This window comes from Porites lutea, chromosome 7 (genome assembly GCF_958299795.1).
Source record: "Porites lutea chromosome 7, jaPorLute2.1, whole genome shotgun sequence".
Taxonomy (NCBI): Eukaryota; Metazoa; Cnidaria; class Anthozoa; order Scleractinia; family Poritidae; genus Porites; species Porites lutea.
The window spans coordinates 5004371-5021792 of record NC_133207.1 but is presented as its reverse complement, the minus strand read 5'-3'; the positions used below and the strand labels follow the sequence as shown (position 1 = coordinate 5021792).

General features: G+C 39.0%; 1 protein-coding gene across 1 annotated transcript; it reads right to left on the bottom strand.

The window, feature by feature from the left end:
* Positions 1–242: 242 nt before the first annotated feature.
* LOC140942937 (protease 2-like) lies at positions 243–17222 on the bottom strand. Its single transcript, XM_073391956.1, has 22 exons — positions 16938–17222; positions 16294–16325; positions 16063–16168; positions 15733–15817; positions 15000–15103; positions 14024–14138; positions 11709–11841; positions 10883–10958; positions 9893–10030; positions 9391–9459; positions 8287–8406; positions 7915–7956; positions 7713–7802; positions 7232–7312; positions 6830–6914; positions 6314–6404; positions 6044–6113; positions 5469–5615; positions 4744–4829; positions 4238–4301; positions 3099–3293; positions 243–1212 (listed from the first exon to the last, which is right to left on the bottom strand). The coding sequence occupies exons 1-22, from the start codon at positions 17148–17150 to the stop codon at positions 1159–1161; spliced, it is 2196 nt and encodes a 731-aa protein (XP_073248057.1). The 5' UTR covers positions 17151–17222; the 3' UTR covers positions 243–1158.
* Positions 17223–17422: the final 200 nt, after the last annotated feature.

The following is a 17422-nucleotide window of genomic DNA, read 5'->3' as shown; positions in this document are numbered from 1 at the left end:
TTATTTTAATAATTTAATCCGATTTAATAGTTGTTAGGAAAACCACCAACAACAAGAACAAGCCAAAAGGAAAAGAAAGAACTTGTATGTCCAGCGGGAAAAACAAACTTTCCTTAGTTGCGCTTCAAAAATGGGTTTCGTAATAAGTCGATTAAAGTATGTTGGAAGTGTCTGATCTTCCAACAACAGATCAGCGCACTAAGGGATGAATTCAGAGACACCAGTGTCAGAGTGTAAAGCTTTAAATGCCCCATAACAGGGAAGACAATAACAAATAAAAAGCAAATGTTTGGTAGGTAGCAAATCATCAAAACAAGGCAAACGTAAACTGCCATTATAGCAAATTTCATCAGTCTTTTAATGTTAACAGTTTGACCGTTCTGTGATGCTTGCTGGAGCTGCAGCACTTGAAGTTCGTTTACATGGCTTCGCACGGACATATAAATTTTGAAGCCTTAGTCAGTCTGATTGTTCCTTAGCCTACAGCGATAATTCATTTTTAGTGAAGATCGACTTCAATTAAACATGGTCTATAGTGTTTACAACGTGACTGTTTAAAGGTTGTTAGGTACACAGAGTAAAAGGATTACAAGAAGAAGAAACTCAAGTCATGTTTCTCGTGATGAGGGGGTCACTGCTGTGTGTCAAACGTGCTTAGAGAGGCTCATCATAACGAAAAGAAGTTATAATGCCTTTTTGTAATTGAAAAGCTTGCCTAGAACATTTAAAAACTGAATGATGACAAAGTTAAGTGAGCTTTTAAACCATTTTCTAAACGAACAAGAGATTGGCCAACCGATTGAAAAAATGCTCATATCATGGGAGAGCCACACCTTGAAATGTATTTGGTAATTTTACAATTCAATTCCGTAAAATAGATAATTTGTCTATAATCAAATATGCTGGAAGTACACGAAGATTTAAAGTAAGAGTCCTTGAATCGCGTGGTTAAGTATCGTGAATCGTGTCGTGGCAATGGCTAAAAGATATTTACGTCGTCGGTCTTCATAGCGCTAACACGTTTGCAGGCTCTTGTCGGCAACTTTTATGATATCACTTCCTTAGTTTCACCTTCCTTCACTTTCCACAAGACTGACAGAAGCAGTTCATTCCTCTGACACCCTATGGAAATGTTCTTCGCCCCTTTTTCCCTCTTGTCTACTCCAGTGGAAGTCCCAGGGCCTTATGTAGAAAAGCATACTCTTTTGCCGCCTAACAAGCAAGAAACAAACGCAGTTTATGAGAAACACTTCACACCACAAAAGGTAATATGTATCAGAGAGAACTTCAGATGGACATGTTTTATTTGAATTGACCAGACATTTCCTCCTTTTTTAAACTTAAAAAACAAATTTTGCAGATCTCAATAAAAGACCACAATTTGGGGCCGGTTGCTCGAAGCCTGGTTAGCGCTAACCGTTGGTTGAGAGGTATCAAAATGTATAGGTTTCCATGGTATTTAACGCTGGTTAGCACTAACCATGCTTCGAGCAACCCGGGCTAGTAATTTTAAACGTTCTTCTCCGCAGCTGTTATTGCTATGCGTAACTCAATAAAAGGTATTTTACCTGAATCTCGTTACACCCACCAAAAGGCGCGCAGCATTATACGAACAGCAAATCTAAAGGTGCGCGCGAAGTATAGTAAGCAACATATTTCACTCGACATAGCCACACACAGCCATAATTCACGCAAGATTTTCTGAGCGGTTATCAAGCGAGCGACAAGCAACGTTTCGATTCAGCGGGTCTAATTGAATTTTATGCACAGCCTAATTCAAAGCAAGTTGGAAGTTGCGTCACTGAATTTCACGCAATATTTCAAAAGATAGGGACAAGGGAAAATTTAATGGGTGCAACAAGCCAGGAGCAAAACAGCCCTTTTTCTTTTGAAATTTTAAGCACAACCAACGAAAAGACTTCAGGGGGTACACGCAATGCAAATTTGCAATTGCGCGCAATATTGCGCCATAAGCTGGGGCAAGGATCGTTGTCGTCGCTCGATACGTCATTAGGTGGCCAGTCAGGAGGTTAGTCAGTCAGGCAATCGGTCAGTCAAAAGAAAAGGAAAGTTATTAGAGACCTTTAGCATCAGGTAAACCGCAAACCGCAAACCACAAACCGCAGTTACGCGTTTGCAGTTTCGCGTTGGCGAGATTTCAAACTTTAGCAAGGCGTTCAGTTCAGTTCAGTTCAGTTCAGTTCATTTTTATTTAGCCAAAATATAATACAATACAAGAATACATGTAGGAATTGTAAGGTTGCAAGGGAGCCCAGAAGAAACCAGAAGGCTTTATGAAGCCTGGGCTCCCCAGTCTAAAAGAAATAAGCAAAATAAAATGAAATTCGCGGAGTGATACGTTAAAAATAGGAACTAAACAGAGACTGAGTTAAGTTATGAATTCAGTAACAACATAGAAAAAAAATTTAACTCTGGATTGGAACAGAATACTTTCCTTTGTTAGTACGGCAGAAAGGAATATAAAATTGATTTGAACTACGCGTTCATTGTTTAGGGCCGCCATGTTGTTTTCATCAAGTCGAAGTGCATCACTTTAGTCGCCCAAAACTCAGCAATAATTCGTTGGTTCGAGATCAAAAATCTAACAACCACATCGCAAACGGATATAAAAAGCTAGTTCATACCTTTAAACGCGAGGCTGAACAATTTTTTGTGGCAAAAAACCTTGCCGTAAATCACTTACCGCTGGAAGCCCTTCCTGCGGTTCAAACGTGAACTGCAAACTGCAAACGTGACCGCAAGGCCGTGGTCACGTGACATTTTGCGGTTTGCGGTTTGCAGTTTCCCATGAAAAACGTGATGCTAAAGGTCCCTATTAAGTAAATCCTTCAGCCTGCAAAGTCAGTCAGCTGGTTGCCAGTCAATCAGTCAAGTCAGTCAGTCGGTCACTCCTTTAGTCGGTCAGTCTCTGACTGTCTGGCAGAATGTTGGCCGATCAATCGCACATTTTGATGTTAATCCCTGCCAGCTGGCATATTCTTAGGATGAAAATAAGATGAGGCATGAATATGCCTGACAACATTCTCTGCCGCTTAAACCAAATATGTTACTGCCTTACAACCGATGAGCTCGTGTACCTGTTCAAACCTTCGATATGTGCCTTCTTCTCCAAAATGTCCAGAATAATAATCCACATTGCACACAACTAACGGCTTCTCCGACTGCTCCTGGCTCGCCAACTGATCTCGGAGACGCGCCACCCACTTAAGAGGCAGCCAATAAGGCACCCGGTCATCATTCATTGACGACCCAACCATCACAGCAGGATAGGGCTGTAAGAACAATGTTCAGCAACTAAGTTATGTGTCAAGTTTAATTCGCCGTCACGAGTTGTTTAACAATTCCTATGACCCTCTGCTTAAATATTAACATTTAAAAATCTGTAATTGTAAATTGTAAATATCTTATTATCCACTCCCCACAGGGCTTTTCAGGGATAATTTACAACACTGGTTGGGGGACTTTGCCAGACTGCTTAAGGTGCAGTTTACAAGCACTGAAGGAATGAGTGATGATGCCCCCATACAAAAGTGTGAAAGTGAGATAGACCACTACACCGGGCACTACGTGCCCTACTCTTTACGAAGAGTGTGTGGGTTCTTTAACGTCCCACAGATTTATTACATGTGCAAGGGCTTGTGAGACGGGGCCTACGGTTTATCGTCCTTATCCGAGAAGACTAGAAAGTCTAACCATTTGCAGATGTTATTACAAAGGCAGCACTTTCTCCTCAGTTATTTAAAGACCCTGAGTGTTGGTCCGGCCGGGGTTTGAACCTACGGCCTCCCGCTCAGCAGACCGGCGCTCTCCCAACTGAGCTAACCGGGCGGCAATATTTGGCAAACAAAGAGTATGCTTTTTGCCTCTCTGACACTGGAGTAGGGTATAAAAATAACGATTTCTCTCCGGAAGAGGGATATATTTTACTTCATTTTTGAACGTGGAACAGGGTTGATTTTCCCCATAATGCCTGATTATTATCAATCAAGCTTCAGTACAAATCTACGCCCCTCTCCTCGATTTTTTCCCTAAGCTCGCGTCAGGAACAGGATTCCAATTGGTCTCTTTGTGTCTGCAATAGGTCTAGAGTCTTGAACACTCAGCGGGACACCCTATAGTAAATTTAAGGTAATACCCCACCTTCAAGGGAGTGCCCCCCTCCCCCCTGTTTAGAAAGCCAAAAAAAAATAAAAGAAATACTAGGGTAAAATCATACCTTGTCTCTTATATTTTGGTACGGGCAGTAGGACTTAATGTAGTGAAAGTCGCTCTCATTAGACCTAAAAAGAGAAAAAAAAAACACAAATAGATAGATTTGATTCCTCGTTTCCCATTTCCTCTTGGACTTGGATATAAAGGTTTCGGTTGCTCGAAAGGTGGTCAACCTTAATCATAGTTAAGTCAAATTCGAAACAAAATTGCCAAAAGAACCAATTTCCGTTTCTGGGAAACGCCCACCTACCCCTGCCCTAAGCCAACAATAACTCTTACTTCATACTACGGGCAAAATGTTGGCTTAGGGGAGGGGTGGGTGGGTAGTTTTCAAGAAACCTAAATTGATTGCAAAACTCTCAAAATATTGAAAAAGAAGTATCGCTTTTTTGACGTACCTCGTGATTAGACAAGAAACAAAAACAACAACAACACACAGACAACAGTTCGCGTTCCCATCATTCTTAACCTCTGAACACTGCGTCGTTTTGAAGTGTAAACAGTTCTTACCCAGGCTCCCCCCACTCTTCATATTCCTGAACAGTTAGCGGAAGAGACGGGTCCAACATGGAAGTCAAAATGTCTAAAAATGGAACCTGCACAAAGCGAAACAACGTTGTTTTATCAAACGGCAATGGTAGTGTCACAGAAGTTTACTATTCCGCGTTGTTACCGAGGCTACACAGTTAAATTATTAATGGCGATGGGGGGTTATTTGAGAGGGAGGGAGCTTATTTAATTTAGAAAAAATAAATAAAGAACTAGAATACAAAGTGGAAAAGCTCAAGTGCAAGAAGGTTGGAGGTCATGCAGCCGAGGATCTGAATCAAATCCGAACTCTCATTTGTTAAATAAACCATCCTGGATCAGTCCACACGAAGGTTTACAGTCGTGATTGATTAATACGGTCTATCATTTATTAGTGAATAATAATTAGGGGGGGGGGGAGGGGGGCTTATTAACTTTCTTCCCCTGAAAATTGGGGGGGGGGAGGCTAAGTCGAGGAAGGGGGCTCATTTGAAAGGGGGGCTTAATAGAGGATTTAAGATAATTAACATTAAACAGATTTCAGATTTTCATTTATGGCTGCCACTTTATGGTCAATCTATACTACTGGTAACATGATCTGGGGGGATCGGGGGTGGGGGGTGTCCTGATGCGAAAATCCCTCATTCCCGATCCCACATTCCCTGTTGGTCCTTATCCCACAATCCCGCTCCTATACTATACCCTACCTTCAGAATAACTGCCTTAAAAAGTCCCGGCGATCTATTGCAAACAGCTCCAACAATCAATCCCCCAGCGCTTGTACCACTTGCAGCTGTTAAATCAGGGGTGGAATATCCCAAACGATGAAGGGCTTGTGGACAAGCCTCAAAATCCTTCGGAAATAAAAGTACGAGTAAACAAATCATTTCGTAGTGTCATTAGATGAAGATGCCCCATTCGATAAAACTCCGACTCTCGCCTGCTATAAACCATACAGATCATACTGCCTCAAACTTTAACGACCGGTCAACGGCCAAGATAAATGTTACAGGTCAAAATTAAATTCAGGTTAAAATTTTTAAACCAAAGGTTGATACACCGAGGGAAGAACGTCTAATCGTAAGACGGTTAGGTACAAGAATGTGCTGCCTTTGCTTCATATCTGCAAATGGCTGGACATTCTTGGATACAGTATTTCTCCTATTATTTGACTCGTGTAGGACGTAGAAGAACCACAAGGGCCATAACAATCTCTAACCTGCGTAGAAAGGGCTTCTGTTTGGTTTCGGAGCAAGGAAAGACCGAGCAAACACAGCCGTACCTCAAAACTTTTATGTTTATTCTGCAGTTTCCCTTCTAAGTACCATTCTCGACCAAGTTCGCCGCCACCTCTGAACAAAACAGGACATTTAAAGACGTTTCATACCATAATACAAACAAGCAATCATTAGGGAGCGTACGAATGTCAATTAAGTTTAGAAACGTTTTTATTTTACTGAAACTGAATAATTTTTCTTCAATTTTTAACACCATCTCAAGGATCAAAACTTGGAAGTTATAGATCATTATGAAAAAAACTGCATATTATCACCTGACATGGCAGTAGGCAAGACACCAACCACGCTTTAACAGACTGAGCCTTTCCACTTCAAAACCCATGTGCACGTTAATTCCATACGAGCCTATGAGAAAAAGGCAAGGACTATCATCTTCTTTTTATGACAATCAAATATTATCTATATGAGATGATCTTAACTGTAGTTTATCACGTATTGTGAACTTTTTTTGACAGAAGCACTAACAGTTGTCTGTGATTTATCGTGTATTATTCATATTGGAATGGGAGAAAATAAACGAAAAGAAATGAAATGATGAAAGATAAAGCCCATCAAAGGCGAAAGCTGAAAAAGAGCTCTACCACTTCAGCTATGTAAGCCAAGCGAGAGCTGGTCATTTAGTAGGTTGGTTATAAACCCTTAAAAAGATAACGATGAAATAATCAACATACGAAATTCATATAAAAGCGCTGCAGGATGAATAATTAAATGTAAAGAAGACCTTCAGAGTTTTTTCAGCACAAGCGGAGGTGAACACAATTCCGTCATACCATAGACATGAAGCAGCAACGGGTTTCTCCCATCAGTTTTAAGATCTTTGTGGTGAAATAAAGTGACGGGAATGCAGGTTCCATCCTGGTTACAGAAAAAAAAATGCGTGTATGTTTTAGCGAGGTGACTGTTATTACCGCATTCTTGTGGGAAAGTTTTGCTTGACACATTCTTCCTCAACAAAAAACAAACACGGCAAACAAACCAAAACAAAAACTTTTACTTGTACTTGAGTATTCCTCGTCAAGTTGCCCCCTTTACATTTACTTGATTGTGTAACTAAATGCGGCTCGAGAGAGAATTAGAGTTTGCTTTGTCCTTAAATGTACTGTAACAGTATAAGAAAAAAAAACGAACAAACAAACAAAATGAAACTCATATCAGAAGTATGACCGCCTTACCTTACTTTGAATTTCATGTCTAGTGCAGCAAAAATCAGAACTGTCAAAAGAAGGCTTCTTAGTAAAAGCGTGTTTTTCAGCCTGAGGAAAGTTGTAAAATCATGCTGTAAGATTGCAGTTTGAAAGTCAAAAATAACAATCACTTTATATTTCAGTACAGTAGGTTAAATTTGGGGTTTTACCAAATTATAGCATGCCACTATCCTAAAAACAGAAAAAAGTCCAAATAACAGTAACAGTCGAAATCACTTTGGTTCAACTTTATTTCCCTTTGTTCAATCCAATGAAAAAAAAATTGATTTAAGGATAAATTGAACAACAGCATCGACACCCCTTTTTGATAGTCAGTGCAAAGAAACTACTTTCATTTTTGGCTGTGGAAAACGAGTGAAAAGCACTCTTCCTGACATCTACGTCCTTTTACTATACACGCACACGTAGACATTTTAAAGTATTAGTGAATTCGACGTATACAACATACCATTGATTTTGTATCCATGTTGTACTCTAGAACACGGGAAGGTGATATTGGTGACGAAACTGTCACACGAACTTTGTTGTGATCAAACATCTGGCGAAAAAAAAACAACAAAGAACTTTTGCATCAGTCAAAAGACATCTTCTGTCGGCAATTGCCCAATTCGTTATTGTATTTAACACAAGAACACTTAAAGTTACGTTACCAGATTAGATCCAGCCTCTAAAACACAAACATCTTCAGGAAGCTGCAAAATAAAATTCATTAACGAGAAACGTTCGTGTAAGAACAGGCTCACTGGATTAGGCTTATGATGAGAAAGCCACTCAAATGGAACATGCTTAATTACTTGCTTAGGCCGGGAATCATCCCGAGCAATCCTAAAAAAACCTTTCCACACGATCTGATCAGCGAGCATAGCATCTCTTATCCTTTTGGTATTATCTAAGAGGGTGCTATTCTCGATCTCAATAATTCTTCACATGACACTCAGCCTCATTTAATAATTTTCTATTATTGCTATACAGGAAATGAATCAAAGGTAAAAGAAAAACTGGATTGAAGGTTGTAGCCTTACTTGTACAACATACTGATCCTGGGGTGTGTCCATCGGTACAAAACGAATCTGAGGAACAGTTCTGTGTCGCTCGTAAACAACGCAGTATTTTTTAAATATGTCCATGTCATCAAAATATATCTGAAAAGATGAGCAATTTGCAGCTTAATTAAAACTCAAAACAAAACAACACCACACAAAAAAACAAACAAGCAAACAAACAAACAAAATAACCTTTGCACATCTGAACAGATAACCTATTGTACATTCATACCGTCAACGACATCTCAGACAAACGCCCAAAAGTCCAAAAACTTTTCATGCAACGATTCTACTCTGAGTGAGTTAAGTTCGTGATTGGTTGGACATGTGTCAGATCAAGTTCGTCTGACTGAGTTTTAACCGACAAAAGCGTTCTATCCGTCCGTTTCAGACTGATAGAGCGTATGCAAGAAAAATAACACGATCATACTATCACGACGTCCGACGGAAGAAGGACATGGTCTTCCCGAAAACAACAAAACCAGATCAAACCCGACACAATAACGGCAGGAATTTAACCCGGTGTTCTGCAGTGGTTGAAACAAGGATGACAAAATATCGAATGAAATATTGACTAGTTTTCTAGGCATAAACTGGGTTTGCCAATTTCTATATAGGAATTGAGAGAGAAAAATTGTTGTTTCTGGCTACAGAACTTTCATCAAGGTGATTTTACACGGGAGGATTTGCAAAGACAATTTTTTGTTTTTTGTGCAAGTGTTGCAAGGTTGAAACAGTGTTGTAGCCATTTGAAACAATTTCGCTACAATGATACAACCCTGAGTTTCGCTAAAAATCGTTCTCTCCAATCGTCCCGTGTAACATCACCTATATAGTATCCAACGTAACAGCTCTTCATAGAATGATGATGTGAACTGCAGAAATACAAATTTTAAATGAAGATGTGACCGCCGCAGTGGTAATTGCAATTTAAGCAATTGCAAATTAACCCGAAAAAAATTCCGGGACTTCAACGGGATTTGAACCCATGGCCTCTGCCTTAGGTGACGTGAACTGCGGAAATACAAATTGTAAAAGAATATATGATCGTCGTCGCAGCTCTTCATAGCTTTGCCCACTCACTTCTTGTTTATCTTCAATAAAAGTTTTCCAGTTTTCTTTTCTAGGATCTTCTTCAGGCACTGTCACTATCTAGTTGTAAGAGAAAAAAGTGCAAATATTATAATACAACATAGAACAGATCATTTAATTAAAATAACTCATTTCATTTGAAGGTGCATCTCGTCATGACTACTCACGAAAGATACATGTGCAACTAAGAGCGTCCTTTTGTCAAGTTCAACGAATTGATCAAGTACTAAATATTGTCAATCATAAGACTGGGTGCAACTCGACAGCACGCTAAAAATCACGTTTGGTGACATGTGACTTGCGGTGGGAAACTCCCCACCCCCCCCCCCCTTTGTTCCTACGCCCACTTCATAATGGGGGAGGGGTCGGAGAGGATTTTTCACTTTTTTGTATCACTGGCTCAGAGACAAGAGTCCCCGCCCAGTCTGAATCCAAATCAATTTCCTGTTATGATAAATGAACAAGAGGTAACGAAAACAAAATCTTTATGTACCTTGTAGTTTTTTCCATCAGCATTAGTTATGATGTAGAACTGATTTCCTCTATGGTCTACGTAATATTCCATTCCCTGCTGTCTGGGATGAAGAGGCCGTGAAACAAGAGACCCATCTCTAATGTCAGCGATGCTGACCTGTTAAACAAAAGGAACACACCGATTTCAATAATAAATATAATTAGCCCATCAATGCAGACACTTAAGGTGCAGTGTACCATCCCATGAACATTGTCCTTTTAAAGGACCTATCACAAATTTTATCAAATATACAAATCTCTCTCTTTCTTTTGAAAAATATCAAGCTTGTGAAACAACCCACGTCCCTCTGAGCAAGCTCTCCAGGGCGCTCTGGCGGCGGGGCCGGAAAAGGAAAGAGAGCGTGCAACTGCGTCTCTTGAATTTGAATATCTGCATGGAAAAGTCGATGGGAAATACTGATTGGTGAAGATGACATTTGTAATGACGTCATTACCCTTGGCGCTTGTTTATCAATGTTTGTTTACATTTGCGCTCGTTTCCGCTTCCCGCTGGTTGGCGGCAACCTGACAGCTCAGTCGAAGGGGAGCCACAGGGGAATTGGAGGTGGAATTCAAATTCTACAGACATATATGCAAGCTCTCCTTCTTTTTCCTGCCTCGCCGCCAGAGCGCCCCGGAGAGCTTGCTAGCAAGTTACCCACGATTTAACAAACTGACCCCGACGAAGTTGTCATTCTGTTGGGATTTTAATAGACTACGAGTAGTCCCCCATTTTTCCTCAGGGATAGTAGAGCGAGCGAAACGCGATCGCGCGTGAAAATTACCCCATGCGAGAAAAGGAGACACGCAGCGGGGCCTCATTTTTCTCTCTTCCCGCCGCGTGTCGCCATTTCTCGTGTGGGGTGATTTTCACGCGCGCTCGCGTTTCGCACGCTCTACTATCCCTGAGGAAAAATGGGGGACTACTCGTAGTCTAGGATTTTAAAATTTCTTAATCTAAGGTACATACCTCAGAGGTGGATCTTGAATTACAGTTGATGGTAATAAATTTTCTGTCTTTAGTAGCACTGACATCTACTATATACCTACAAGATGACATAAATGAAATTTCACATTGCAAGTCAGTTTAAAAAACAAACAAACAAAGCAAAAAACAAAATAAAACCACTTTATTTAAGTATCAATGTATTTGCCACGAAAAATACTAGCTGGGGACACTATTTCGACTTCTCCAACTGGAAATGGGGCCGCCATTCGACGTGGTCATCAAAGCCACTCGATGGTCCAGCCGCTTATGTCACTAAAACCCTGAGTGTTGATCCGGCCCCAGGATACCATGCGACCTCCCCCCCTGCAGTCAAGCGCCCTACCGATTAAGCTAATCCTGCCGCGGTTAAAATGTTGCAAGTTCATATTGTAAAGAATGCCTCTGCTTGAAGTCGTTACGTCATGTCACATCACGCCACGTTATGTAACACTTTATCACCCTACGTTACGTTACATAATTTATGTTACGTTACGTTAAGTTATGTTGTGTTAAAAGAACGACTCCTTTTTCATTCCGGTCAGAGAGGTTGAGAGGATGATTAATAATTTTTTTTTTGAGAATTACATTGCAAGTTCATTTGGTAAAGAATACCTTTGCTTGATGTTGTTACGTCATGTCACATAGCACAACGTTATGTAACACTTTGTTAAGCTAAGTTACGTTACGTTAAGTTATGTTGTGTTTAACTAACAACCCGTTTTTTTTTTTTGCCTCGATCAGAGAGGTTTAGAAGATAACTAATCAAAAATTTGAGAATCACATTGCAAGTTCAAATTGTAAAGAATACCTTTCATCCTTTTCTTCATGAAGGACAGTGTCCTGAAATATACTTTTACAAGTCTCATGCCTTAAAAGAGCATAAGGTCGTTTCATGCCATCAGGCCTGGTATAGTAAAGGCTGAGATCATTGCTTCCCCATTCTAAGAAATGAAGTGGACGTCAACAAATCAAATGATGAAAGGATGCTTAATATAGTTAAAAGGACAACTTCTCCAATTTGGACACCAAAGGGAAAGATGAATAATGGGTTACACCGTGCAAGTTAGTAAAAACTTTATTTATTCCCTATATTGTCCAATAGGTTAACCAACGTCTTGCTCCAACAGCACTGCTGTCTTCAAATAAAACTAATAATAAAAATAATAATAATAATGATGATATTAATAATAATAATAATAATAATAATAATAATAATAATAATGATAATAATAAACATGCACAAGATGTTACATCCTAAAGCAGATGTGGAAAGGCTGTACATCCCAAGAAAAGATGGAGGTAGGGGCCTGATTGATGTAGAAATAGCATTCAAAACTGCAACAATAGGGCTTGGTCACTATCTGAAGCACAAGGAAGGGCAATATCCAAAGCAGGTGCTTGAACATGAAAGATCTAAAGCCAAAAATTCAATATCCAAGAATGCTACTAAATTCAAAAGGGAAGTAACAATGCCAGTGAATGAGAACAGAGAAGATAAATCTGCCTCTGAAAATGCTAAAGCCCTGAAACACGTGTTTAAGTCCAGGATGAAGTCAATGAAAGAAGAAAAGTGGAAAAACAAAGCATTGCATGGCCAGTATCCAAAGATCCTAGAGAAGCCTCATGTAGACTCTGGCACCACCAACAAATGGTTGTCAAGTAATTTGAAAGGAGAAACAGAGGGATTACTTGTAGCAGCTCAAGACCAGGCAATAAACACCCGAAACTACCAGAAAGTAATATGTGGCCAGCCAGTGGAGAGCAAATGCAGATTGTGTTCGCAACATGAAGAGACAGTGGACCATATTGTATCTGGATGTGAGGTATTAACCAAAACAGAGTACATCTCAAGGCACAATGATGCTGCAGCTATAACAGCGAACAGACCAGATATCATCGTTAAAGATTCAGTGAATTCCACCTGCAAACTTATTGATATGACTGTTCCATCAGATAGAAACATCGCACTAAAGGAAACTGAAAAAAAATGCAAGTACAAAGACCTAGAACTAGAAATACAGAGAATGTGGCATATGAAAACCGTAGTGATCCCTGTGGTTGTTGGTGCGCTTGGTACAGTGAAGAAGGGTATGGTAGAAAACATCAAGAAAGTATCAGAGAGAGCTACTATGACAGAGATTCAAAAGATCTGCATGCTGGGATCTGCACGAATCCTTAGAAAGGTGCTCAGTGTATGAACAGAATGATTGACTTGAGTGACTGACGCTCTAGGTGCATGGTTTGTGCCCGGCTGATGCACAAAAAGAACACCAGCAAAGACTGTGATAATAGAGACAATAATAATAATAATAATAATTATAATAATGAGTATAACAATAATAAGAACAATAATAATAATAATATGGGGTGGGCAAACTGACCTATAGATCGTTTTCACTGTTATGCGACAACAAAATAAATTGGAAACCGTCCACTGCAAGAAGCCAAAAAACTGAAATGTTGTTAAAAACTAATTTTTAAACAATTTTTCCAAGTCTTAGGTCTTTGTGGCCCAGAGTTTCTGAGTTATTTACCGAAACGTTTCACGCACCTTTGTAGAGCTTTGTATGGAGACGCCATGTTGGTGCACAGTTTTGGTGCACCAATATGGCCGCCGAAAATCAACAAAAACATTTGGAGTACACTTTTTCTATAAAAGATCCTTCTTTTCACTCGAGAACTAGCATACGTGCGCATACAAAAATCTTCTAATACTTGGAATGGTTATACTGCCGAAAATCAAGAGGAGATACTTTTTTTCAACGAGACAGCATTCCTATTTTGGTGTCACGCACTGTGAAAACTCGGAAGTTCAAATTGCTGTATTTTCGAAATGAAACATGCTACGGGGATGAAACCTTTTACAAAGATTTACTTTTTGTTTATCTTCAACCTAGTGTAAATAAGAGTTCGTAAAATCGCGCTATTTTGATTTTACAGTTTGATGACGTCACTGTGAAAGCCATCTATTTTTCAAAAGTATCCAAGTGCCCACATCACCACAGAGAGGTTTTCCATGTTATAGACTGGAAGGGATTGTACATGAGTATCCCTTTTGACTGGCTGCTAATTAACAAATTGGCGGTTGGAAGATTGCTTATGTAAATATACAAGAGAACTTACCAAAATTTACAACATTATGTATAACATCTATAGTATTCATCTGGCCTTCATAAGCTTCATTTATGTAACAGGAATAGGATCCATCGCCTTTTCTGTCGAGCAGATAGGCGATGTACTGAAAAAAAAAATACAAGACAAAAATGCAAAAATACAAGACTGTTGAATACCTGTTTCACTATCTAGGCTATATAATGATTTTTAGTTGTGTGATATGACTTGAGCTAATTTACACGTTTGTATTTGGGGATCAGTATAAGATTTCAGGAAATTAGCCATCCCTCCCATATCCAAAATTAACACTTCCAACTACAATGCAGTTAGTGGGGCAAAATGGTAGGTTAAGGGAGGGGTAGATTGGAAATTTTCCTAGAGTCTAATACAAATTGAATTTTTCACTCAAGATTTACATATACCAGGATCAACTTTTTTTTAAAGCAAGTAGCATTCAGTGTCAGGAACAACCAGGCCCTCAATGAAAAAGCACTTAAATGACAGTACAGGTTCTGGCCCACTGCTGTATTGCATCCCGCATCTGTGCTATGAGTATCAAATTTTCCAAGTAGTCCTTAAACTCCCATGGCCAAAAGCAAAATATTATGGTTAAAGCTTGTGTAAAATCCAAAATATTCAAAATATAAATACTGTAATACTATGTTACTTAATTTAAAAGGAAACCCATAGAATGTTGTCTATAGATCAAAATAAAGAGTAACAGAATTAACTTGCATTAGCTTGATCCAGAGTCTATCTGTACTCAGGCTCTACATATATATGTACAAAAGTGTGAACCATTTGTTAATCTTTCCACAACTTTTTGCAGTATCTTAAGTCAGAGAACTAGCTGAGTTCATTTCACGGTGGAATATTATAGTGAGTTATGAACAGTCAAGGTAAAAAAGTACACAAAAACAGACAACAAATAAATCAACCAGGTTTATCACATAAGTACCAGTGAAAGTTATTAACAGCACCATACCCTTCTTGAGGGAGACATCTTAATGACAGGAATGGACACATGAGGATATCGCTCTATGAGCTCATTTTGATTTAGGATTATTTCTTGTTCACCATAGGAACCATCTACAGAAAATAGGGGTTCCATTTAAAAATATAGATGGTAATAAAAGACAACAACAACAAAAACTCTGGGGTGCCATACAGATAAATTAAACAGTCTTCCTTAGGGTGCAGAAGCTAATAGTAAATTATAAATAATTTTCAAGAGGGGAGGGGTCACATCCATCCAGTGCTAAATAGCCTTAATCAGCATTTAGGTTTGTCATTTATTATTGTCCAGATCAGGGATCATTCCTAAGGCTTCTTATGGAGTATGATCAGATTTAAATTGAGATCTTCTAATATCAGAAGCCTTGTTTTACATGGCATTTTAAAATACCTTGAATCACTCACACAATTAAATGTTTTTTTGTTTTTGGAACCACACAACCCCTGTCTTAGATTCCCTAAAATATTTTTGTCAAGTCATATTGTCTTGTTTTGAAGTGGTCCAAGAAATAGGATCCACTATTCTTCTTTGAGGAAAGCTGGGAACATCATTTTGTTATTTTGTTACAGTGATACAACAAATCATTAAAAAAAATTATAAAACAAAGGCATTTCAGTTGTATAATTCTTATAGATGGAACTGCCTTGGTTATTAAGCATGTTTACTGGTTATAGTGTAGGCTAAGAGTGAGCATTTCACTCACCTTCTAATATTTTTCTTCTACAATATACAGGAAGATAAGATCCTTTAGGTGGATTGCTTAAATAATAAATATATCCATCTAGCTCCTGCAAATGAAAACAAGAAATTAAGACAAAGGGAAAGGATAAGGGCGCACACGAGCTAAAGGCCCAAACGGCCGGAGCTTATACCAGTTTCCATAGCATGAAGCATTGAAGCATGCCTAGTAGTATTGCTACTCCCCGCTGGATGGGATACTAGTCCATCACAGTATGGTGCCAGTAACCATTTATATGCCTGAGTGAAGAGAGACAAAGTGGCGTAAAGTTCCTTGTCTAAGGAAACAACTTACTTCAGGGACTGATTCATCATCACTGTGCTTTTCAAGCCAGTCATTCATTTCCTCGGTCAGCTTTTCTTGGAAGCTTTCTGTGTCAGCCAGAACAGCTTCTGCATAGCTGTGAAAGGAAGCAAGATAGTAAACTCATAAAACAACAACAACAACACAATATTATCAATTTCATAACTTATATCAGGAAATCCATACAAAAATACAGCTGATCAATTGGAAAAAAAAATCTACCTGTTTTCTGCTTTTATGTAATTCCGTACAGCCTGAAATTGGCAACAAATGACCAGTTATCTAGTATCTAACACTTACTGCTTCCTCTTTTTGGTTACTAGGAAACCTCTTTTTGTCTTTAATATAACAAATCAGCTTATCAACTTGTAAACTTTATCTCATATATAAAAAATGTACTTAATCCCATTACAGTAGTATTTCCCTCTTTCTCTTTTTCATGACAGTTTAATTAACCTCCTTTTAAGCAGGATCTAGGAATATTCCTTTTAACATCTGCCCTCCACCCCCCTTTCCTTCCCACTGATGTAGTGTTGCTGTATAGAACCTTTTCAATAGTAGGACTACAGAAATTCAGTGTTTTTACAACACTATTCATGAGAAAAAAGTTCAACATCCACCACTGATGTTGTAACTTTTTCTTCATCTCTTTGGAAATTAAATAATTCTTGGTATTTTCTCCTTCAGAAATTGACGTTCAGAACACCATTCAGAAAAACGTCTCTCTTGTATTAGCTACTCGAACTAACCAGAAAATCAAGACTTATCAAACTAATGATCATGGTCTGAGTTCTCATGAAAGGGCCATGGACTAATTAAGGAGAAGTGCGGTACTGGTCACAAAAGATAATCAACACTTTGCTTACCTTGGATCCACGGTTTTTAAGCCAGGAAAAATCATCTTCAAGTTCGACCCCGTGTACAGTCTGGTGATTCGCGATTCTCTTTGGCTTCGGTTCACTCACGGATACTCCAAACAGTCTTGATACAAAACTTAGCGAGGACAAACTACGAGAGCGCGCGGAATACAGTGGGCGCACCGGCAAAACGGCGACCTTCACCAAGCGACAGATTTGCATTTTTGCAGCTTAATTACGGTTTAACTACAAATTCAGATATTTTTCTCTCTTTGCACCATTTTAGTACCCAAAACATGAAAATATTGATGGATATTTTATCCCCTTTTACCCTTTTTTCCAAGGAACATACGCCAAAGGTGTTCAGCGGTAGCTTTAGAAAGGAAGGAAGAAGATGTGTATGCGATCATTGAAAATTCCTCAAAAGTCGGCAACCACAGGACACCCAGGCAGCATGACAATTATGGTCTGAATATGATAAATAACTGAAAAGT

Excerpts from the sequence above, each read along its gene's own strand:
- LOC140942937 (XM_073391956.1), bottom strand. The coding sequence starts at position 17,150 with ATGCAAATCTGTCGCTTGGTGAAGGTCGCCGTTTTGCCGGTGCGCCCA. Across the intron at positions 16,169-16,293 it reads TACATAAAAGCAGAAAACAG|CTATGCAGAAGCTGTTCTGG; the intron begins GTAGATTTTTTT and ends TTCCTTTCACAG. Across the intron at positions 9,460-9,892 it reads CTGATGGAAAAAACTACAAG|ATAGTGACAGTGCCTGAAGA; the intron begins GTACATAAAGAT and ends TCTTACAACTAG.